Genomic DNA, 24716 nt, shown 5'->3' with positions numbered 1-24716 from the left:
GTATGTGCCAGTCCAGTCAGTTCTACTTCACCCTCAATCTAGAGTCCTGTCTCTTATTGGGGGAATTGCTATATCACTACAAGGGATTGCTATGCTCTGCATGCTCCCTTGGGTAATCACTTCTAAGCTCTTTTACAAGCTTGTTCCTGCTTCACTCTCTTGGAGGAGAGGTTCACCCACTGGAACCTGGAGCCTTGTCCTAGGTCCAGGGTGGGTAGGAGACGGCGAGACCCCAACCAAGCTGCGGCGGTTCGTGGGGTCTACGGTGGTTGTGGTGTCTGGAGGAGCGCTTGGAGCCCTCTGTAAGCGCTAGGAGCATCATTCAACGGAGGTACCCAGTTGGGGTGCCAGGTGATCCGTTACACTGTCGTAGTTTCCCTTGTGGTTGTCCAGGAGCGTGTTATTGATTCTGTTTTTTCTAGTTATTTGACTTTGGCATTGATTTTGACTTCCATGTTTTCTGGCATCCCTGACCCCTGGCTTTTCTTTATTGTTGTGTCTCTGTCTGTGTCCCATGACCTCGGCTATTCCTGACTATTCTTTGGTACGTTAGTCCGGCCATTCTTAGGTCCGGTATACGTTACCTATCAGTCCTCTGTGTTACACAATTATACGTGCTGGATCATACTGTAATCCTGACATTCCGACATGGCCATAGATCCTGTAGAATTGTGTAAGCACATAGCTGCTTGCGAAAGGAAACTGGAGGATAATGATTACCGCATGGATCAATTTTCCCAGGCCTTCAGTACGCTCCTCACCCAAACAGCGCACCTGCAACCTGCGGCCTCACCTCCACCTTATGCATCTCCATCTATAGTACACAAGGCACCTACTATCTCCCTATCTCCTCCCCTGCACTTTGATGATAATATTCAAGCATGTCGGGGATTTCTTAACCAAATGGAGTATAATTTTGAGGCCTCACCGGGATCTTTTCCCACAGATAGAGCTAAAATTGGTTACCTAATGAATCAGTTAAAAGGTAAAGCTTTAGCTTTGGCCAATCCATTATGGGAGAGTAATAGGAGTGTGGCACACAATTACCAGGAGTTCCTTACAGAATTCAAACTTATGTTTGAACCTTTAGGCAGAGAGGATGATGCCTCTACTGCCCTGATGCATATCAGGGAAGGGAACCGATCTATCTCGGAATATGCCATAGAATTTCGTAGCCTAGCTTCCGAGGTAGACTGGACTAATAGTGGCTTAATCTCTACATTTAAAAAGGGACTATCTGAAACTATGCTAGATGAGATTGCCGCCAAAGACTTACCCAAAAAGCTTAATGAATTTATTAGTTTTGTCATGCAGATTGATAATAGATTGAGAACCAGAGAGGCTACTAGAAACAAGACCAGACACATGAGTATGCATTTAGCACCCTGTTTCTCCAGACCTATTATCCCTGAAATTCCTGTACAGTTCGAAACTGAACCCATGCAGTTGAGGGTCACTAGACTGTCGGAAGCAGAAAGACAATATAGGAGAAAAAAAGGCCTATGTCTATACTGCGGTAGGAAGGGACATTTTAGAAACAATTGTCCCATACGTCCGGAAAACCACCGCACCTAAGCACCTTAAGGGGACAGGTCTTAATGGTGTAATGGAAATGTCCTCTGGAAAGAATAAAAATAGGTTTCTCCTTGATATTTCTATCTCCTTTGACAAAAATAACTTTTTATGCAAAGCCCTGATGGATTCAGGTGCTGCTGGAAACTTCATTGACGTTCAATTTGTCAAGGGAAATACTATACCTATCAAGGAGAGACTATCACCCCTAGCTGTTGAAGCTATTGATGGGAGACCAATCTCACAACCGTTGAGAACACATGACACCTTACCCATTAATATTTCCATTGGTGCCTTACATAAGGAAGATATTACATTTTAAGTGATTGCATCTCCTTCTTGTCCTATCATATTAGGATTCCCATGGCTTAGCAAGCATAACCCTCATATTGACTGAGCTAAAATCCCGAGATCCCTATACAATACCAAGACATTAAAGAAGTATTCAGCAAGACTCAGTCTAATACTCTACCTCCTCACAGACCATATGACTGTTCCATTAACTTACTACCAGGTGCTATGCCTCAGGAGAGTAGTGTAATGGAGGAATATATTAAATATTCATTAAATAAAGGCCATATACGAAAATCATCCTCGCCTGGTGGTGCAGGATTCTTTTTTGTATCTAAAAAGGATGGTGAGTTGCGCCCATGTATCGATTACAGGGCATTTCACAAAATCACCATTAAGAACGCCTACCCCATTCCTCTTATTGCTGAATTATTTGACAGACTCCAGGGCGCTAAAGTGTTTACTAAGCTTGACCTTAGAAGCGCTTACAATTTAGTTAGAATCAAGGAAAACCACGAGTGGAAGACTGCATTTAATACAAGAAGTGGACACTATTAATATCTAGTGATGCCATTCGAGTTGTGCAATGCTCCAGCGTTTTTTCTGAGATTTCATTAACGATGTACTCAGGGATTACATTTCCTCGTTTATCTTGGTCTATCTGGATGATATCCTTATTAATTCTCCTGACCTCCAGTCTCACCACAATCACGTTAAACAAGTTCTGCAAACCTTGTTAAAAAAACAACTTTATTGTAAATTGGAAAAAAATATATTTGTCCAGTCTGAAGTACAGTTTTTAGGATATAATATTTCTGCCTCAGGGTTTCAGATGGATCCTAAAAAAACTAGAGTCTGTTCTACAGTGGCCTTTACCCACTGGGTTCATTGATTTTGCCAATTATTACAGAAGATTTATAAAGGGATTTTCTTCAGAAATAGCCCTCATCACCAAAATGGCACGCAAGGGGGCTAGTAGTACGATATGGTCTAAGAAGGCTATTGAAGCCTTTGAAACTCTCAAACAGCGGTTTGTCTCTGCCGACATATTGATACATCCTGACACCAGTAAGCCTTTCATACTGGAGGATGATGCTTCAGAGACAGTGGTAGGGGCAAGTTCTCTCCCAGAGGGAGAGCCAGGAAACTCTGTTACATCCTTGTGGTAACTTTTCTAGAAAGTTGTCTCCTGCTGAGTGCAATTACGATATTGGCAATAGAGAATTGTTTGTCATTATTCTAGCTCTCAAGGAGTGGCAACATCTTTTAGACGGTTCAAAGGACCCCCTTTTGATCATTACTGATCACAAAAACCTGGCTTACATAGGAGATGTCATGCGATTATCTTCTAGAAAAGCTAGGTGGTCTCTATTTCTTTCTCGCTTTAATTTTCTTATCACTTATAGACCTGGTTCTAAAAATGTCAAGGCCTTATCCAGGCAGTTTGATACTGAGGCTATACTAGAGCAAGAAACGTCCCATATCATCCCCCCAGAATGAATCATTGCGTCCACTGTCCTTTCATTGTCCTCTCCACTGCTTGGCTCCATCATGGAGACTCAGTCTCAGGCGCCCTGCGGTAAACCTCAGGACAAACAGTTTGTTCCATTAGGGGAAAGGATTAATATCATGAAGGTGTTTCACAACAATGTGTCTGCTGGTCACCCAGATATTAATAAATCCACTTCTGCTATCATGAGGTCATTCTGGTGGGATTCCCTCAGGAAGGATGTTAAGGAGTATAGTGCCTCATAAACTCCCTTGTGGCTTGTTAAAACCTCTTCCTATGGTCCCACTTGTACATGGACTTCATTGTTGAACTTCCTAGTTCTAACATTTATACCACTATTCTCATGGTTGCGAACCGTTTTCCTAAAATGGCTCATTTTATTCCTGTGGCGAAACCAGCTTCGCCACTGTGAACTGGAGAGGCCTGGCTGCTGGCCTCCTGCCCGCTGACTATGGCCCCTGGACGTGTTGCACTTTAGAAACTATATTTGGGCAGGTAATAATTTGTATTGCTGCTGCTGGCCCTTTAAAAGCAGCGATGGACATATTGGAACTTTTGGGACTACTGTACCTTTAAGACTGTGGAGTGTAGTACAGTAATCCTGCCTTTAATACTTTAATGTCATGTATGTATTTTTGTATGCAGTTTAACCTGGGTTATATATATGTACAGCATTCATCTGATTGTTCGGTAGAATCACTCCATTCATTATATTGAGGAAACTACCGAACAACCAGACCACCCAGGACTAAGTGTGCCTCCAATTACCGTTTGCAACAATGTTGCAAACGGGTAATTGGTAATCCATGTAATGTATGCTTTGTCCTCTGGGTGGCCGCCATTCGGGAAACAAACACGTGGCGGCGGCCATCTTAAACTACCGAACAGCGGTGTTTTGCCGTCGAGTGTCTGGAACTAAAATCGGACACTTGACTAGGCAAACACCGCTGAGACCTCCATACTTCCAGAAATTCGTATGGAAACCACCGAATGACCCGCCGTTCGGTAGAAAGAACCTCACAAACAAGGGAATTCATTCAAACCCTCTCCAGGCTCTATAACACAGGCAATTCGTCTGTTTCATTCACTTGTTTGTGACCGACCGCAGGGCCAAAATGCATGGAACTGTTTTCGGATACTTTACCCATGCGGTCGGTCAATACTTTAAAGTCCCATAACTCCCGAACCGTTTATCCGAATGGGCTGATTCTTGCATATGTTGTCCCCCTGAATAAGGGCTATCAGGGGATACCTGTTTTGGAGGTGTAGCCTATGTATTTGGGGTACATCCAGGAATTGGGGAAAAAGGTGTACGGTATAATTGTGTTAAGTGTTAATCTAAGGGGAGGAAATGTGTGGGAGGTACATCCATGTGATTGGTTAATTTCATCCTCCCCCTGGGAGTGTCCTGTATGTACTTGTTTGTAATAAAAGCCAGACTGGGTGTCCCAGTCCAGAGTTCTTGCTTAACCCTCAAAGCGATGTGTCGTCTCGGTCTTTGGGGGAATGGGATTGTATGCTGACTGCCAAGAGTGTAAGCCGATGTCTGCTTTTCTTGTTCAGCTGTTCCAGTGTTCGTGTGGTTCCAGTCGGGAGAATGGTGTTTGCAGTAGCTGCCTGTGCATCTGGAAAGGGGATTACCGCCTAAACTGGGTTTTATCCTCTTGTGTGTGAAACGGTCCGTTACAATTCCTCTCAAGAAATTGTCTCAAGACCTGGTACTAATCCTTATACGAGAAAATGTCCGTCTGCATGGCATTCCTCACAGTAGTATCTTAGACAGGCCACCCAGCAGGGAAGTGTGCTGCTTGTTAACCTTTTTGCCCTCATCAATGTTGTGGTTAACTGCAGACACTTCCAACTCCCGAATGGTCGGCTGGGTGGTCGTCATTTGTATGAACAAACACGTGGCGGCGGCCATCTTAGACATTCAAACGCCCAGCGGTGTTCGTCGACAAAACCCATGGAACTAAAATTGGACACTATTTCATACGAACACCGCTGAAGTCGCTGACCCTTCCTCGTCCTGTCCTTGTCCCAGTCTTCCACAAAATCCCTATGGGAGTGTCCTTTGCTGGAAGACCTGCATAAAAGATAGGCATGTAGCCCACATTAAACAGATTCCTGCTTGACCATCAATACAGAGCCTCGTCTCGTACTTGGGGGGATTATTCGTGTGTTTTCCTGTTCGGCACTTAGGAGTGTTCAGTAGCTGACTTTGCATTCGGGGAGGGAACATCTTTGGCGGTGTTAACCCCTTCTATATACAGGTTGCCGTTACAACTGGTGGTAAGTGGTGGGATGATTCCCACAGCCGAGAAGGACAGCTACAAGGTGACACAAGCCAATGGAGGCACACTATGAACAACTGAAATGCTCTACCCTCAGAGATCTGCTGGAAAACCGGGGCCGACCAGCTAGTAACCGCAAGAAGAGGGACATCATTGCCGAACTGGTAGAGATGGATAGAGCCGAACAGATCATCGAATCACCCGAAGAGGCAAGCTTTGATCGGGCTGTTGCAATAAGACTGACACATTATGGACCAAATCCCACAGCATAAATTATAAGGCAAGTCATAGCAGCCGTGGATGCTAACCAGCTGTAGGCTCAGCAAAGAGGTGCTGCAGCAGCATAGGTAATAACAGTGCCAGTGGAGAAAAGAAGGTGCATTTTGCTGCATTTAAAAATTTTGTGGAAGCAGATGGAGAGATTGATGGGTACCTTGCCGGCTAAGTGTCCTCCACAGAGTACCCATGGATGAATGGCCTACAATTTTGTCTGCCAATCTGTCCGGCCATGCCAGCGAAGCCTTCCAAGCAATTCCAGAAGAGGATATCACAGAGTATGGGCTGGTAAAGGAAGCACTATTGGCCAGGTATGTCGTAACACCTGAGGCATACCGGAGGCGATTCCGGGACACTGCTAAACAAGGTGGGGACTCTTATACAAAATGGGCATGCCACCTACACCGCACGGCATCCCACTGGGTCACTGGATGTCAAGCGGTATCCAGGGAAGAGGTGCTGCAGTTGTTCCTGCTTGAACACTTCTATGACAAACTGACCATGGGGGTTAGAGAATGGGTCTGTGACAGAAGACCCCTCACCCTGCCTGAAGCAGCTCGGTTGGCAGATGAGTATACTGACACCCGCAAGCAAGACACCCCTATGGTCAAGGCAGCGCCCCACACGGCTTACCGACCTGCGGCACCCCCTCCAGCTGCCGTCTACCAACAGCAGCCCAGGTACAATCAGCAGAGCTACTCCCAACCCATGAGGTGTTACCGGTGCGACCAAGTTGGACACGAAAACAAGATTGCCCTTTGAATCCGTCCAGGCTATCTCAGTCCTGGAGAAAGCCAGGAGTGGGGAACCCCCGTGCACCAATGCCTGCTGCCCACTGCATCGAAATGGGGAGCACAACAGAAGAACAATGGGGAACCCTGCACAAATCCGACCCTGTCCATGCAGCTAACCGGGACAATCGGCAGCAGCATAGACAGACTGTCCGGGTTAACAGAAAGATAGCCAGTGGACTACAAAATACCAGCGTGCTACAGCGCAACATCATCCCGGAGAGTGAGCACACCGGGGAGACTGTAGCTATAAGGGTAGCTGGAGGAACCATTTAGCGGCTACCCACTGCCCGCATTCATTTGGATTGTGGAGTTGGTTCAGGACATGTGAATGTGGGCATCATGAAGGATTTGCCAGCTGATGTCCTACTTGGGAATGACTTAGCCCCCTTTGTTTCGGCTTACGCCCCGCGGAGGTCAACCCTGTGACCACCCGTGCACAGACCCGTGCTGCTGGAACCGGCCCACCTGCCCCCACCTACCCTGATATGTACCCTAGCTCCAGCCCCCCTAGACTGGGATACCCTAGAGGCATTTGGGAAGCAAACCCGGGTGGATCCGACCCTACAGAAGTATAGGTACAGGTCAAGCACCCAGGAGAGGGGAGTAGATGGGGAGCTCTGAGTGGGTGGGGGATAGGTTGTACAGGATCCCCAGGCTATTCCTGAGATGTACGACCCCTTCACAGAAGAGACAGCTGATAGTGCCTAAGAAATACTAGCAGGACATCTAGGAGTACGCCGCACGGCCCATAGAATTACCCAGAACTTCTTCTAGCCCAGTTTTAATCTGGACGTGCGACAGTACTGTAGGACTTGTGACACGTGTCAACGGGTAGGAAAGCAGGGAGACCACCCTAAGGCCAGACTTATGTCCATGCCTATTATTGGGGAGCCCTTCTACCGCATAGCCATTGACATAGTGGGTCCTTTAGCCAGACCTAGTCCATCCGGGAAGAAGTACATTCTTACCGTGGTGGACTTTGCCACCCGTTACCCAGAGGCAGTAGCTATTTCTGACATTGAGGCAGAGACGGTAGCTGATACCCTGGTTAAGATATTCACCCGAGTGGGGTTTCCTAAAGAGATCCTATCGGATCAGGGAACCCAGTTTACCGCTGTACTCACCCAGCAGTTGTGGAAGGCAAGCAATATATCCCCTTTTGAGCTCACCTTACCACCTCCAGACTAACGGTCTCTGCGAGCGCTTTAATGGAACTCTCAAGCAAATGCTGAGGACCTTTACTGACGCCTGCAGAGACTGGGAGAGATTCCTGCCTCACCTGTTATTTGCGTACAGAAATCTACTGGGTTCTCTCCCTTCGAGTTACTCTATGGGAGAAGGGTCCGCGGACCCCTGGATCTCATTAGAGGACACTTGGAGGGAGAGACAGAACAGGAGGGTACCCCCATAGTGCCATATGTACATAAAGTACATAAAGTAGAGACCACTGGACAAGCCCCCCTGAGACAGCCGCCCTACCGTATCCCTGAAGCAGTCTGAGAAGGAATGCAGAAGGAGATACAGGAGATGACTCAATTAGGAGTCATTGAGCCCTCTGACAGCCTCTGGGCCTTGCCTGTAGTCCTTGTACCTAAGAAAGATGGAGCCACACAGTTTTGCGTGGACTACAGGCGACTTAACGAAAAGACTATCACTGACGCCTACCCAATGCCCAGGGTAGACGAACTGCAGGATCGAATAGCCAGGGGACGTTATCTCACTACCATAGACCTGTGTAAAGGCTACTGGCAGATTCCCCTGGCCGAGGATGCTATCCCCAAGTTGGCATTCGTCACCCCGTTTGGCCTGTACCAGTTTAGGGTCATGCCATTCGTAATGAAAAATGCCCTGGCTACCTTCCAACATATGGTGGATAGGCTCCTTGATGGCTTCCAGGATTTTGCATGTGCATACCTGGATGACATTGCAATCCACAGTGGGTCTTGGGAAGAACACATGGTTCATGTAAGGGTAGTTCTGGACAAGATTTGGGCCGCAGGCCTGACTTTGAAGCCAGATAAGTGCCATTTAGGTATGGCTGAAGTGCAGTACTTGGGTCAACCCTAGCTGACCCGAGAAGGATCAAACCAGAGTGTTCCACAAAGAGGGAGCCATGTGACAGACCTCTCTGTCTTTGGATTACTGTGATTTAACCTTGGTTCGTCTGTTTGTTCGATAATTGCCACTTGTCCGTACCATGGGCTAGGAACAATGCTGACCATGACTTCTCTGGGCATAGTCCATTTTTTGTTAATAATAGCCAGCATCCTACTGTCCTACCACTGTTTTTTCTGACATGGCTATCCCTGCTTTGGATGACTGCCTAGCTTCCATCTGTGATACCTGGTTTAAAGTTCAATCTGCTCTGGGTACTGCTGCTGACCATTTCAAGCATTATGCTGATACACGTTGAGGTGCCAACCCTGTTTACCAAGTGGGTGAGAGGGTTTGGTTATCTTTTCGTAACATCAGGCTCAAAGTCCCTAGCATGAAATTTGCTCCTAAGTTCCTTGGACCTTCATAGGTTCAATCCTGTTGTGTACTCTCTGGCCCTTCCTCCCTCCTTGAAAATTCCCAATGCCTTTCATGTGTACTCAAACCTCTTGTTTGCAATAAATATACTGTCTAAAGTGTCCCTCCTCCTCCCTTAGTTGTTTCTGGACAGGAAGAGTATGAGGTCTTCTCCATAATGGATTCCAGGTTTTCTCGGGGCACTTTACAGTACTTGGTGGATTGGAAAGGTTATGGACCAGCTGATCGTTCTTGGGTTCCGTCATCTGATATACATGCTGGCCACAAGATTCGCTATTTTCACGCCAAATTTCCTCTCAAGCCTGGTCCTGCCCACACAGTGGGGGGTAATGTCACGTATTCCGCACATAATAATGTGATTAATGGCATTTACTGTTCTGACAGGAAAAGTTGTGCCGAGCAAACTTACTGTTACTGTCAATCCACAGGAGGGTCTGTGCTGAGCAGCAATTATGCAAATAGGAACCTAGTAACTGCCTTTGGGGCCACAGGCGGGGTATTTAGGCCCAGTTCTCCTCTTGATCAATGCCCTGTCGTGCTTTGTGGTTGTCCGAGAGCGCGTTATTGATTCTGTTTTTTCTGGTTATTTGACTTTGGCATTGATTTTGACTTCCCTGTTTTCTGGCATCCCTGCCCCCTGGCTTTTCCTTATCGTTGTGTCTCTTTCTGTGTCCCTTAACCTTGGCTATTCCAGACTATTCTTTGGTACGTTAGTCCGGCCATTCCAAGGTCCAGTATACGTTACCTATCAGTCCTCTGTGTTACACAATTCTACGTGCTGAATCATACTGTAATCCTGACAATGTTATCAGAAAATACTGGCAGACAATTTGTATTCTTCTGCACGAAGGCTGTGCATGGAATGCTCTCTGACTTTCCAGCATGACAATAACCTTAAGCACAAGGCCAAGTTGACACCCCAGTGGTTACAGCAGAAAAAAGTGATGGTTCTGGAGCGGCCATCAAAGTCTTCTGATGTTAATATCATCAAGCCACTCTGAGGAGATCTCAAACGTGCGGTTCATGCAAGATGACCAAAGTCTTTGCATGATCTAGAGGCATTTTGCCAAGATGATTGGGCAGCTATTCCATCTGCAATAAATAGGGGCTTCATAGACAACTATTACAAAAGACTGCACACGGTCATTGATGTTAAAGGGGTAAATACGCAATATTAAGAATTAAGGGTGTGCAGACTTTTGAAAAGGGGTCATTTCATTTTGTTTGGTTGTTGTCATGGTTTTTTTTTATGATTGTGCCATTCTGTTATAACCTATAGTTGAATATGAATCCCATAAGAAATGTGTTCTGCCTGCTCACTTATGTTTTCTTTAAAAATGGTACATACATTACCAATTCTACAAGCAAGGGTATGTAAACTTTTAAACACACACATATATATATATATATATATATATATATATATATATATATATATATATATATATATATATATATATATATATATATGTGTGTGTGTGTGTTTAAAAGTTTGTTTAAAAATATATTTAAGGCTTGGCCTGTAATTGTGGGAGGTACATGGAACCCTACTTAAACCCAGTAAGCCCCTGCTTACCTGTCATCGACGATCTCGGAAGTGAATCTGTTTACTTCCGGCTCACTGACGTCATTTCCCTGCCCGCCGGCAGTCCATTCGTCAAACACTCTCTGCTCTGAGTTCGTGAGTACTACCAAGTATAGCCATAATACGTACGTCTAAACAGTAAGTTTGGCTATATCAGTTGTTTGCAACACTTGTCCTTATGGCACTCCTTTGTTTAAACTTTCATTTTCTAAACAATCACATACCGCTACGTTTCGTGCTAACTAGCATTTCATGTATCACATTCGGCTACACATTCACCTTGCTGTCTAGTGCCTGTTCGCATACATTTGTTTAGTAACCATTAGTAGATAAATTTTGCCGGTCTTCCATTTATCTGCAAGAGTAGCTTTCTCTCACGAGTGGCAGTGAAATTAAAGCTCTGTTTAAAGCAGTAGAATCCCCGGCACATGAGTTTGAGGTGCTCCCTACAAGGGGGGCTGTTTCTGCTCCACGCCACCACTAGCCGGCAATACCGGCAGTACAGACGGGTACATCGGTACACAGTCTGTATCACTAAGTAGGTACACAACCCGCCAGGTTCTTCTGCCATAACCCGCCCCCTCATACAAAAGGGCACGGAGGGTAGCTTCACCAAAGACTTTACCACCAATTCCCCGGCTGGCAGGCCATCCACCAACACGCTAATCAATCACGGTGGCGGAGTTCACGCAGCAGATACTATCAGGCAGGCTCTCTACATAGCCGACATCGGTCCTTTCTGCCGGCTAGCGCGATCACTACAAAAACTCTGTTTTTACTTTGTATCACACAGCCTGGTTACAATGCTGCTACCCATCCCATGTGTTCCCTATTAAGGGTTAATAAGTAAAGGGGTGTAAATAAAAAATACCCCTTTCTGTCTCATTAGAGATATCTTTGCCAGAAGCTCAAGGAAGCAGGCTGAAGGGTCAGTGTTAGGACCCGCTTAGGGGGGTCTGCCTTGACGTTGGTAGGCGGGCATTCCCTCCAATGGCCATTGGAGCAACTAAATGACCTCCATTTGTCTAAATATACATAGGGATTAAGGAGAAAGTGCAAGTAACATTTTCTTTTCTTTGGTTTTTACTACAAAAACTCTGCCTGCCTCATTAGCAACAGCAGAGGGGCGGGATCATATAGACAACACAAAGCTCACCACTCTCAGCAATACCAGGCCTCATAGAGTGAGTCATATTTACCCTGGCAGGGAGTAATCTGAAGGTTTTCCTCATATTAACACTTCAATGTCCATACTGCTAAATTGGTCATGAGATAGGCTCTTATGGTCAATCTGGGTTATCCTCTGTGTCATGTGTTATTACTGTAGGTTATACAAAAAATAAAAAATAAAAATGTTAAATTAATGTATGTACTTATGTCATATAGTCTTCACATTATTTAACATACCCCTGTATCTAGGGGGCTTTCAGGTGGAGACACCTGGTGGTCAAGTAACAGAACTGCAAATCACCCCTAGGTGGCCTGGATAAGTTATCTGCTGTTTAGCGATTACTGTATATTACTGCCTGTAATTACTTGGCATGTTGGGAAATTAGCTATGTCTTAAAGTTCCCATGAAAGATGCTAGTGCGCTCTCAGCACAATCTCTTAAAAAAAAAAAAAAAACACCCAGGGACTCACCAGGGGCATGGAGGGTAGTGTTATCCCTGGCTAAGGTGTTTTATAAATATATAAGTATGCTAATCAGGGAAAGATTATGCTTAGATTCTGTCTGGTGCATTGCTAACTGGCGTTTCGGTTAAACTTTTGTATGCATTATCCGGTCGCATAAAATGCTTACGTTTTAGTATACACATTTTCACACAAACTTTTGTTTATTTGTGTAAACTGCCTCATACCTAGCAGTTCAAGTTAATTCCATTTATACAGCATTGTGTAATCATGTTTTAATAAAAAAAAAAAAAAAATATATATATATATATATATATATATATATAGCAAGAAGGATGTATCAGGATGTATATATATATATATATATATATATATATATATAGCAAGAAGGATGTATCTGAGATCAGATGTATGTTACCTGTTATTAAATAATATCGAGTTTTTTCTACAAAGACCTGAGAGTGCATCTCTTTCCTTCTTGCTTTACATACCCAGCGTGGGATTGCACCAAGGCAGTTTTTTACTTATTCATTGAAAGAGTGAGTGCCACTACACTTGTATGTATATATATATATATATATATATATATATATATATATATATATATATATATATATATATATATATATATAAATAAGATGACAATTAAGTAAGTTTTTCCCTCCTGTTAAAGATCGTGCAATTACTGTTACTGATTGCTAAGGGGCCATATGGGTTAAATACACCACATTACTTAATCCCTTAAGGACCAAACTTCTGGAATAAAAGGGAATCGTGACATGTCACACATGTCATGTGTTCTTAAGGGGTTAAAGAGGTAGGCCTTGGAATTTCCTACCTAAATATCATGTATTTCTTTCTGGTAACATGTTCTATAAATATATAAGCAACATTAGTTGCAAGTTATCACCCTACCAGGATAAGCCACACAGGATCCTCATACATTGCACATAATTGAAGATTATGCTAGCTTTAGTGTACTAATAATCTTAATTTTAATAAGGACAGGAGGCGAGAATTTTGCATTAACTCTCTTTACTAAACTCCACAGCAGTAAAGAAAAACGTAAAAAGTAACATTAAATCACTGAGCAGCATAGTATATATAAGGGTCATGCTGCCTGTACACTTCCTCTTTCTTTAAGCGAGATCCAAGTCCAGACTGAACTCGAAACGATAGAAACCAACGAAACTGTCAACAACGGTCTCTGATGAGCAGAACTTTATGAGACTCCTGGTAACGAGGTTGGAAAAAGGCGAAACAAAGCCTTTATCCTTGTAAGCGGGGTCGTGAAGGTAACCGAACCAACAACCAGAGGATTACACTGAAAGAAGAATATGAAATAGGTTAGGTACTGAACCATAACTGGGCACACATGAGAGCCATATCAGAGTGTGACAACCTAAGTGCGTAGATACACAGTTAGTGAGTGTAATGTAAGGTCAATTACGTGTTATGTGTAATTACGTGGTGTAACGTAACCTGGCTGTCCAAGACCTAGTTCTGGGATGAGAGACAGTGCAGAAACTATATATGCCCCAAGGAAAGTAGAAAACACAGACGAGCCAACGCAAAGCGTCCGTCCCCTTGAGATCCACTCCCCCGAGGAGTCAGGGTAGGGAACAAAAGGGAGGGAAAATACTCGCCTCCTGTCCTTATTAAAATTAAGATTATTAGTACACTAAAGCTAGCATAATCTTCAATTTTATAACATGACAGGAGGCTTCCTATTTTGCAATTTTAACGCTGAAGGAGAGATGTCCCAGCAGAAGGGGAGTGCGAAAATAAAAGGTACGGAAAGTGGATTCCCGAGACCAATCCGCCGCTCGGACTAGGAGTCGGCCCGATGTTGAGTTCCGGAGCGAGGAGGTAACCGAAACGTATCTGCGCAGGGTAGACACGACGCTGAGTTGCGGATCGTCGGGGAAAAAAGGGTAGAAAACCGAAGTCGAACCCGACTAGTGCGACGGGAAACGTGGAATGTGACCGCCTCCGGGGCAATCTCGAAAGCGTCAACGTCGAAGGCTCGAACGTCCGATACCACGGAGCAGGCGGCAGACGAGAGGGTTTTTGCCGACCGGGAGGTCCCCTATGGGTGTGTGGGCCGCCGAAATCGCGGAGCGAACAACGTTAACCGAACGGTAGGAGCAGCCCGACGAAAACAAGGATGAAAGGAAATTGAGAATCATGGGAATAGGTGCTGTAAATGAATCGGAGTCCCGTTCCATGCACCAAGTAGACCAGGAGGCCCAAGCTGGAAGGTAGCAGCGTCTAGTTCCAGGGGCCCAGGAATCCCATAAGAGGTCCCTAGTAGTCTGCGATAGTCCGCTGACTTGCCAGGAACCCCGGAAGGAGTCCAAACCACCAGGGGTAGGCGATCTTCCAAGGGAAGCGGATTGAGATTCCCTTTGGGATCCGTGAGCGGCTCTGGAAAGTATGGCAGGAGGAGGGGATCCCTGCAGGAGGTGGCCAGGAGGTCCGGGAACCATGGTTGGCTCTGCCACAAAGGTGTTATGAGGACCAAAGTGACGTCCGTATCTGGTGTAATGTTCTTGCAATCATGGCAAATGGGGGAAATGCGTAGTCTCCGGTTGTCGGCCATTGTTGTAGAAATGCGTCCGTCGCCTTGCTCTCCGGGTCCGGGAGCCAGCTGAAGAACTCCGGGGTCTGGTTGTTGCGGGATGCGAAAATATCCAGGTAAAAGGGACCCTTCCGGGTCGCTAGGGCTCTGAAGATCCTCGTGTTTAGTCTCCAGTCGCTGACGTCCCTCCAGTGGCGAGAGAACCAGTCGGCCGTGAGGTTGATTTCTCCGGGTAGGTATTCAGCCTGGAGAGCGATGTTGTGGGGTAGGCAATAATCGAAAATGTCCCTCATGATGTCGGACAGTAGACGTAAGCATGCGCCCCCCAGGCGATTGATATACCGGACTGCGGAGACATTGTCCATGCGTAGGAGGATGCAGCAGTTGGATCTGTCTCGGGCCAGGCTGCGGATCGCGAAAGACCCTGCCAGGAGTTCCAGGCAGTTTATGTGCATGGAGAGTTCCTGTGATGTCCATGTTCCTCCTGTGGAGATGGTCCCGTTGGTGGCACCCCAGCCCCACAAGCTGGCGTCTGACTCCAATATGAAGTCTGGGGTGTCCCCGAATATGGCCCTGCTGTTCCAGGCTTGCATGCTGTCCAGCCACCATGCTAGTTCCTCGGGAACTTCTGCCGTCACCAGGACGGTTTGATCGTACGTGGGCCTGTGGTGCAGGTACCTTGCCTTGAGGCGTTGCATGGCTGTGTAGTGGAGGGGACCCAGGAATATGGCCTGAATGGAGGCGGAGAGGAGTCCCACAATCCGGGCCAAGTTGCGGAGAGGGATGGAGTCACGACGGATTACTCTGCGGATCTCCTTGCGAATAGACGAGATCTTTGAGGCAGGAAGCTTCACAGTGCATGTTGTCGAGTCGATCTCGAAGCCCAGGAATTGTATCGTCTGGGACGGGGTCAATTCCGATTTCTGTTGGTTCACCACGAAGCCCAGAGATTCCAGTAGAGTCACTGCGAGATGAGTGTGTTGACGCAGACTGCGTTCGCTGGAGCAGAAGAGGAGCAGGTCGTCCAGGTAGATGATGCATCGGATGCCCCTGGATCTCAGGTGGGCCACCGGTTTCAGGAGTTTGGTGAAACCCAAGGGGGCGAGCTGAGCCCGAAAGGGAGGCAAGTGAATTGCCAAGGACGGTCGTGCCAGAGGAAACGTAGGAGGGTTCGGCAGTTCGGATGCACAGGGACCGACAGGTATGCGTCTTTTAGATCTAGCCTGGTGAACCAGTCGTTGCTTTGTAGTGGTGGTACGCTACATACGCGTTGAGGCCGCGCAGGTTGACGACCGGACGGTATTCTCCCGTCTTCTTCCGGACCAGGAAAATATTGCTGAAGTAACCTCCCCAGTCGTGGGTCGGCTGGATAGCCCCTTTGTCCCGAAGTTCGCGTAGTTTCGCGTTGACGAGGTATTGGTCGGAGGATGACATGTGGAAGGGACGAGGAGGCTGTGTCTGAATGGGGGTCCCTACTAGGTCTATGACATATCCCTGTACCGTTTGTAGGATCCACGTTTCTGGACAGAGCGGCCCAATTCTGGGAAGAATGGGAAATACGGCCCGCAGGGCAGGTGCAAGGCAACAATGGAGGAATACGGGTGCTTACCTGTAGCAAAGCGGGAACGTCCGCGTCCGCGTGGACCACAGCCTCTGTCCGAGCCTCGGGAGAAAGGTTGTTGCCTGTACTCCCGTGTTGGGTATAAAGGTGTCGGTTGAGTACGGGGGCCTGGCGGGCAGAAACGGCTGGCGACACGGCCCCGTTGCCGGCCAGCCCTTCCAAAAACACCTCTGGTGGGATTGCTCCGGAAGACTCTGCGCATAGATAATTGCGCCTTATTAAGTGAAGTGAACACGTTCACGTGTTTGTTAAGTTCCTTGAGGAACGGTTCACCAAACAATTTCCCTTGTGCCTGGGGCCCAATCTCCTTTGTGCCAAGCTCTGCCAATTTACTGTTAATACGGTATAACGCTGCTTTCCGTCTCTCAGAAGAGAGCGTGATATTAGTGTTTCCAAGGAAACAAAAACAACGTTGTGCCCACTCGCGTACATCGTGTGCCCATTCCCTGATGTCTTCGGCAGGGAAGGAATCGGCTTTGGCAAGGGCGTCATCTGCCAGGTACATAATGCGGGCCAGAGGGCCAATGGAGTCCAGCAGGTTATCCTGAGCGCCGAATAGGCCTTTCTCTACCCTTCATCGAGGGTCTCTCCCACTGCGCATCATGAAGGTTGTCATAACCTTGTCAAATTCGGGAGTGTTAGCCAGTTTATCTGGCAGGGAAGGGCATGGGCATTCGGATCTGAGCCGTTTGCGGACCTCTTTCTCCAGGGGCTTGCGAAGCCAGAGGTGCATGAACCTGGAGAGGTGTGTCAGAATCGAGAGGGTGTTCTGCGTCCGCAGTGTCTTCAGTACCCCCTGTCTGGGCCGCACCCAGAAGAGTCTGTCGCATGAGAGCGGAGACAGATTTCTCGTCCGAACCCCAAGCGTCGTAGTCTGACGTCAGCTTGCCATTAATCTAGCACTGACATGGAATGGGAAGGACCTTGTTCTTTGTCCGAAGAGTAATCCTGACGTGGGGTTGGGGTACTAGCTTTGGCAGATTTGCGCTTGGCTGGTGCCTTACCCTTGAGTGCCTGATCTTCGCCTTTCACGTGGCGTTTCCTATGATGGCAATCATCCCTGGTCCGATAGTCGGACATATCTGAATCTGACTCGTGGCAAGGTCGCCTGCTAGTAGGCTTGGGCACCTCTGTAGTGCGTGCCTTGGAGAGTGCCTTCTCCACTGAAGCAGCGACAGCTGCGTTGATCATGGCTTGGAAGTCCACAGGGACGTTCTGGGAGTCTTCCATGATAAGGGTAGGCAGATATAAATCATAAATAGGCACAGTATAAATAGGGCACCCAGGTCTTAAATATAGGCGTAGGGTCAGTAGATGTGGGACTTGCCCAGTATAAAACCCCAGCAGGGTATAGTTGGTGACCTTATAAAACTGGGGCTCACCCAGTTAGAGAGAACTGCAACAGCTAGTCTCCCAATAAGCAGCGTGGTACACAAGTACGTATAATGGGGGCTCACCCCGGTTGCACAGGGTTGGTACCCTTAAGTGCAGGTCACAATAATAAGCAGGCAGCAGCACTGACCTGACTGACCCAGCCACAGAGTATAAGTTTTCAGTGAAGGTAATCCTGTCACTCACAGTGATGAAATTCACAGCCACAGAGTATAGATTTTCAGAGTAAGAAATCCTGTCATTCACAGCTACAGAGTATAGACTTTCAGTGTAGGAAATCCTGTCACTCACAGTGATGCCATTCACAGCCACAGAATAAAGGCTTTACAGTGTAGGTAATCCTCAGAGAAGGACTTCACACTAGGGCTTCAATCCAGCACAAAAACAGGCAGTAGGCACCTCAGACTGCAAGCACTGAGTCCCCAGGAAAAACCGGCGCGATTTCGCGATCCAAAATGGCGGCCGCGAGTGTAGACCGCAAGCCGGGGACTAAATTTGAGGCCGGCCGCGGGTGCAGGCCGGCGCGAAAAAGATCGTGATCGATTCCGGTCGCGAGTAGGGGGCCCAGGAGGGCACCTCAAGGTAGAAAAACCAGGGGAAAACTTGAGGGAAGCCTAAGGGGGAGCCCAGGGAGTCCCAGGGCCGGCAGAGGGGCAGGGCTATCCCACAGCCCTGAAAACAGTAAAATAATATAAATGCAACTAGAAACAGTACATAAATAAAGGTAAATACAATGAAATAAGTTAAACAGACTAATATAAATAATGAATGCAAAGAGGCTCTGGAGGAGCCAAATAGTCTGACCTGTCTGCGTGGAGCAGTAAAGAAAGAGGAAGTGTACAGGCAGCATGACCCTTATATATACTATGCTGCTCAGTGATTTAATGTTACTTTTTACATTTTTCTTTACTGCTGTGAAGTTTAGTAAAGAGAGTTAATGCAAAATAGGAAGCCTCCTGTCATGTTATAAAATTACGACGTCGACACATATTATGGAAAAAAAATAAAATTCCTCCAAAGACCATACAATTATCAATGCAACTATGTTCCATTTCATTCAATTATCTACACAATAACCAAACTTAAACCAACCGATCGCATAACAATTCGTCTCTGCCGTCAATAGTTATGGTACGGTTAGTTATTATTGTACAGTTAGATAATCATGGTGTTATAGTTGCAATTTCAATTGGTAATGGTTATGGTGTTACAATTATAATGTCGTACAGTAGTTTTGGTGTCGTCAATGTAATGTCGGTAGTTATGGTGTCAATCAGTAGTTAGGGTGTTGTGCTCAATTATAAATTTTGCACACTTTTACACACCAAAAGCTCAAACCTGTTACCAGGATACGGATCGTTCTTTCCACTAAAGTATACGTTATACAGGACAATCAGCAGGTACATGAACATAATAAACCAGTTGGGGTTAGGACAAGGTTTAAGCTCTCGCCAAATTAGGTATGCTCCCATAGGCCTCCACGCCTATAAGTCAAGTGGTCCCGCAAGGCATACAATCAGCCTTCCGTTCAGAAGTTAGAGCCTCTCAAAGCCACTTTGCAAGTAGTCAGGGTGTCACCTGTCACCATCATAAGCCAGTTAATACAATTTTGCCTATAGGCACTACTCTAGTAAGCTGGGTCACTGCTGATCTATACGGTACCTTACTAACCAAGTAATCTGCCTCACTTCCTTAGCATGTCTAAAGCTTCTATACAAGGAGACGTTCTGTCAGTTACCAGCACCCATCTCAGTTCAGGCTCGCAGAGAGTACTATACAGACACCGACTGGGGTCAGTTACACTCTGTACAGTTTCTAAGGCATTTTCGGGTCTCAAAACACCTTCCTGTGCCATAAGCTCAGCAACAGCCCATACGATAAAATTTCTTCATGGAAACATAGCTATTCCCTATACCAGTAAAGCCAACACTGATTGTCAGTCCAACACGTCCCAGAGGGATTTTGCTAATGCAAAATAGGCAGGCCAATTTGTTTTCTGGGTGAAGCAAAAGTCTACAATAATTTCAATGCCGGTGGTTGTAGTTATAGTGCTGGTAGACTTCTTCACGTAGGCTCACTTTGTTTCAGTGCGCACGCCAAAAACAATGTGCCCCTATAAACTTTCCTAATCTACAATGCTACCTGTCAACTCATCCTTCTTCATAACTGGTAGAATTTCTCACGTCCACCAACAGGTTTTACACAGGGTTTGTGTCACTCCACATAGGTATTTTTGGAACACCCCATCCTACAATCAGAACTTACAGTTCCCATCAGAGTACAAAACTCTTACTTAATGAAATCACCAACGGTTTCTTGATAGGGCCTTTCACAACACCACCTTTTCACCTCCTGGAGGACAAACCCCTAGGTATCGCTTCAGGGAATTTTACATTTTTTGTTTTTTTATTCATTCTCTTTTTATTGAGTTTTCAGATATCTCAAATAGATAAAAACATGCACAAAAGATAATACAACTTGCCTATCCACTGGTTACAGATCATCGTGGAACAACTGTATTACATCCAAATTATCATTTTTACATATAACTCATTCCATTGTAGTGGTTATGTAGTAGTGAGATAGGATAGTACAGGTGATAGAAACAAAATAAACTAATCGGATTAATTTACAAAACTAAATACAAAACAATGTTACATTGCCTAAGCATTCATTAATCATACTGGGATATGACCTAGTGTCTGACCTACTGTGGAACAACAATTCAGTCTTCATATTTTGAAAGTAGGTAGGTAGGGTACCCGCATTTAGAGTGACTCACGTTTCAGGACTGTAGGAATTACTCCATGAGCCGACTTGACATGTATTCTCACAGTTGTTGTGAGGATTGACACACACATTTACCCCCATAATCACTAATTTCTGTCTTTCGACATGTATGTTATCCATGGTTGCCATATCTCCGTGAACCTATTCGATCTCCCCAAGGAGGACCATCTTAGTTCTTCCATTACTCTCCACGCCCTGAGTCCTACATGTGATGCGTTTTTTCCAATTAGTCGCTATAACCGATGTGGCTGCTGTCAACATAAACAGCAGAAGGGAGTATTTGTTTATGCTGTCAACATAAACAGCAGAAGGGAGTATTTGTTTATGCTGTCAACATAAACAGCAGAAGGGAGTATTTGAATTTTTGCTTTGGAATGTCTACATTGAGTAGTACCATCGTGTCTATTTCGCAAGGGATTGTCTTACCATCTATTTATTTTATTTTTGCGTTAATCATTTCCCAAAACGACCTTATCTGTGTGCAATGCCACCACATGTGTCCTAAGTTCCCGTTTTCCTCCCCACAGCGCCAACATCTAGGGGAATCATCCTGCATATACCTATGTATATCAAATGGTGTTCTATACCATGTCGATAGGGTCTTGTATTGAATTTCATGTAGGGCAATACTGGGATGGGAGTGAAAAGCCCGGAATTTTACATTTTAAAGAGGTTTATCATTTGAATTTTCTGCACCTCACTCACCCACTTCTCCTAGCTTAAATACACTGCCCCCATCATAAGTTTTCCTTCAGTTTGCCAGAATTGACGAGGCCATACAAGCAATCATTCATTCCAGGAAGGCTGCCTGGTTATGTAATTCATACTTTACTAACACGTGTACATTACTACCTGTTCTTCAGTCAATCTGGCATCTGCATGGAGTTAAGTGGGAAAACAGCCACTATTCCGTTACCAGACCAATATTTGGCTCCATACGTAGCCCAAGTTATGCGATATCTTCGCTGAAACCCTAAACCTGGCTCCTACGGAACATATGCAGATGTCCAGTAGTCTTACACTACTTAGACAACTTCTTCACCATCGAACCACACCAAAGCACGCCACACAGCCTGAATCACATGTTCACTATGTTCAAAGATTAGGAGTACCCGTGACCTGGACTAAACACAGAGATCACATTCCTGCGGTTTACACTCAGTTCTATTGCTATGCAGACCTACCTGCCACAAGTGTAAGTAGATAGTATTCTTTCTTACATCAACATCTGCATGTCACAAGACACTTGCACCAGGAATCAGCTAAAGTAACTACCCGGTTTACTCAATTTTGAGGAGAGAATAATTCCACAAGGTAAGTCTTTAATTTCCAGAATCCTCTCTCTTGCATGGTCTCCCTGTCGACCACTCCACAGCTCTCTTAAACAAACCAGCTAGAGCAGATATTAAGAAGGTGGCATCTGTTCCTGTTCTCTTGGAATGGCAGGTCACTACTTGTTCCCCCTGTTTCTGACGATTCCCCTGTGGTCCGGACTGACGCATCAGGTGCCGTAGATTATGCAGCGAATTTTGGTTACAAATGGGTACACGTCTCTTGGCCAAATTGAGTCTACCTTGCTAGTAAATTTCAATACCACCTCAGCACTATTTGAATCTACCCAATCGTAGCAGCTACACATATATGGGGCAAAGAATGGAGAGGACAGTCGGTCAGATGCTTTTCTATTATCTTGACAACATGTAATATCATTAACAAAGGCCGCTCTTAGTCCCTCTCGATTATGAACTTGGTAAGGAGTCTTACCTGGCTAGCGGCAAATCTTCAATTCTGCATATCTTAGGTTCACGTTCCGGGTATTCAGGATAACGCAGCTGACACTCTCCCACACTCTAATTTACAGAGAATTTATAAGAGGTCATACATCAGCAAATCGCAGCCCAGGGAACCTTCAAGCTTCACAGTCCTAATTATGGGCTAAATAATCTGTTGCTCCATGGTAGGTCGCTCGCACAGGCTGGGTATACCTTAATTTAAGAAAGCCTATTCCAAGAGCGTATCAGTTGTTTAAAGGTTTGTTCATGTTTATTGTGTGATAAATGTTTCTATTTGTAACTATGGTCGCATTTACAACTTTTGCCACTTTTTGCTAAATTAGTTTTACAATACTATCAAACCTTACTTCACAGGCATACACATTTATCTATTACTCATACCAAAACGAGCCATACCGGTCCTCCAGTAGAGAGGAAATATTATCCTACCTCTACCAAATCAGGTCCTATCCATGTTTTGGATAACTTATTGGAATCTCAACTCACTTCCATCCCTGATTCCCCACTAGTAGCTTTTCAAGGGAAACCCCTAACCAATAAACGTTTTATGCTTTACATTCGTACGATATCACTCCGACTAGGACATAACCCTAATTCCTTCTCGGGCCATTTATTCCGCATTGGAGCAGCCACAGCTTCCTCCGGTAATCACGTACCAACTCACATTAAAAATATGGGTCGGGGGAAATCATCCGCATACAACAAATACATCCTCAATCCTGAGAAATAAATAAGATTGGCTTCCTGTAAAATGTCTAAGTAATGATCTACTTAATAAATGTATCTGACTTCAGCACACCTCAACTGACTTTGCTCTTACTACTATTGCTTCTTTATTATTCCTTACGTCCTCGAAATGTGCCGTACACAAATAGAAGGCTTGGCCTGTAATTGTGGGAGGTACATGGAACCCTACTTAAACCCAGTAAGCCACTGCTTACCTCTCATCGACGATCTCGGAAGTGACCCTCCCACCGCACATTTTATTTGCATATCACCTAGGTGGGCCCTCTTTTACAGGTGTAACCTCACGTCAGTTTCGGCTCACCTCAACTGATATTGCTCTTACTACTATTGCTTCTTTATTATTTCTTACGTCCTCGAAATGTGCCGTACACAAATATATATATATATATATATATATATATATATATACATACACAGGGAGTGCAGAATTATTAGGCAAGTTGTATTTTTGAGGATTAATTTTATTATTGAACAACAACCATGTTCTCAATGAACCCATAAAACTCATTAATATCAAAGCTGAATATTTTTGGAAGTAGTTTTTAGTTTGTTTTTAGTTATAGCTATTTTAGGGGGATATCTGTGTGTGCAGGTCACTATTACTGTGCATAATTATTAGGCAACTTAACAAAAAACAAATATATACCCATTTCAATTATTTATTTTTACCAGTGAAACCAATATAACATCTCAACATTCACAAATATACATTTCTGACATTCAAAAACAAAACAAAAACAAATCAGTGACCAATATAGCCACCTTTCTTTGCAAGGACACTCAAAAGCCTGCCATCCATGGATTCTGTCAGTGTTTTGATCTGTTCACCATCAACATTGCGTGCAGCAGCAACCACAGCCTCCCAGACACTGTTCAGAGAGGTGTACTGTTTTCCCTCCTTGTAAATCTCACATTTGATGATGGACCACAGGTTCTCAATGGGGTTCAGATCAGGTGAACAAGGAGGCCATGTCATTAGATTTTCTTCTTTTATACCCTTTCTTGCCAGCCACGCTGTGGAGTACTTGGACGCGTGTGATGGAGCATTGTCCTGCATGAAAATCATGTTTTTCTTGAAGGATGCAGACTTCTTCCTGTACCACTGCTTGAAGAAGGTGTCTTCCAGAAACTGGCAGTAGGACTGGGAGTTGAGCTTGACTCCATCCTCAACCCGAAAAGGCCCCACAAGCTCATCTTTGATGATACCAGCCCAAACCAGTACTCCACCTCCACCTTGCTGGCGTCTGAGTCGGACTGGAGCTCTCTGCCCTTTACCAATCCAGCCACGGGCCCATCCATCTGGCCCATC

General features: G+C 45.4%; 2 protein-coding genes across 2 annotated transcripts in view; one reads left to right on the top strand and one right to left on the bottom strand.

Moving 5' to 3' along the window:
• MMP2 (matrix metallopeptidase 2) overlaps positions 1-24716 on the top strand; it is a 740650-nt gene that overhangs the window by 671470 nt on the left and 44464 nt on the right. The gene's annotated exons all lie outside the window — the stretch shown is intronic.
• The window catches only part of LOC134579025 (uncharacterized), a gene marked incomplete at its 5' end in the record, with an annotated part of 29758 nt that continues 26050 nt past the window's right edge, over positions 21009-24716 (bottom strand). Inside the window, 2 exons of the mRNA XM_063438161.1 lie at positions 21009-21156; positions 22632-22717. Coding sequence (XP_063294231.1) covers positions 21009-21156; positions 22632-22717 — 234 coding nt within the window. The remainder of the gene's footprint in view (positions 21157-22631; positions 22718-24716) is intronic.

Source organism: Pelobates fuscus, chromosome 12 (assembly GCF_036172605.1).
Source record: "Pelobates fuscus isolate aPelFus1 chromosome 12, aPelFus1.pri, whole genome shotgun sequence".
NCBI lineage: Eukaryota > Metazoa > Chordata > Amphibia > Anura > Pelobatidae > Pelobates > Pelobates fuscus.
The sequence above is the reverse complement of the archived record's forward strand: the minus strand, read 5'-3'. Positions and strand labels throughout refer to the sequence as shown.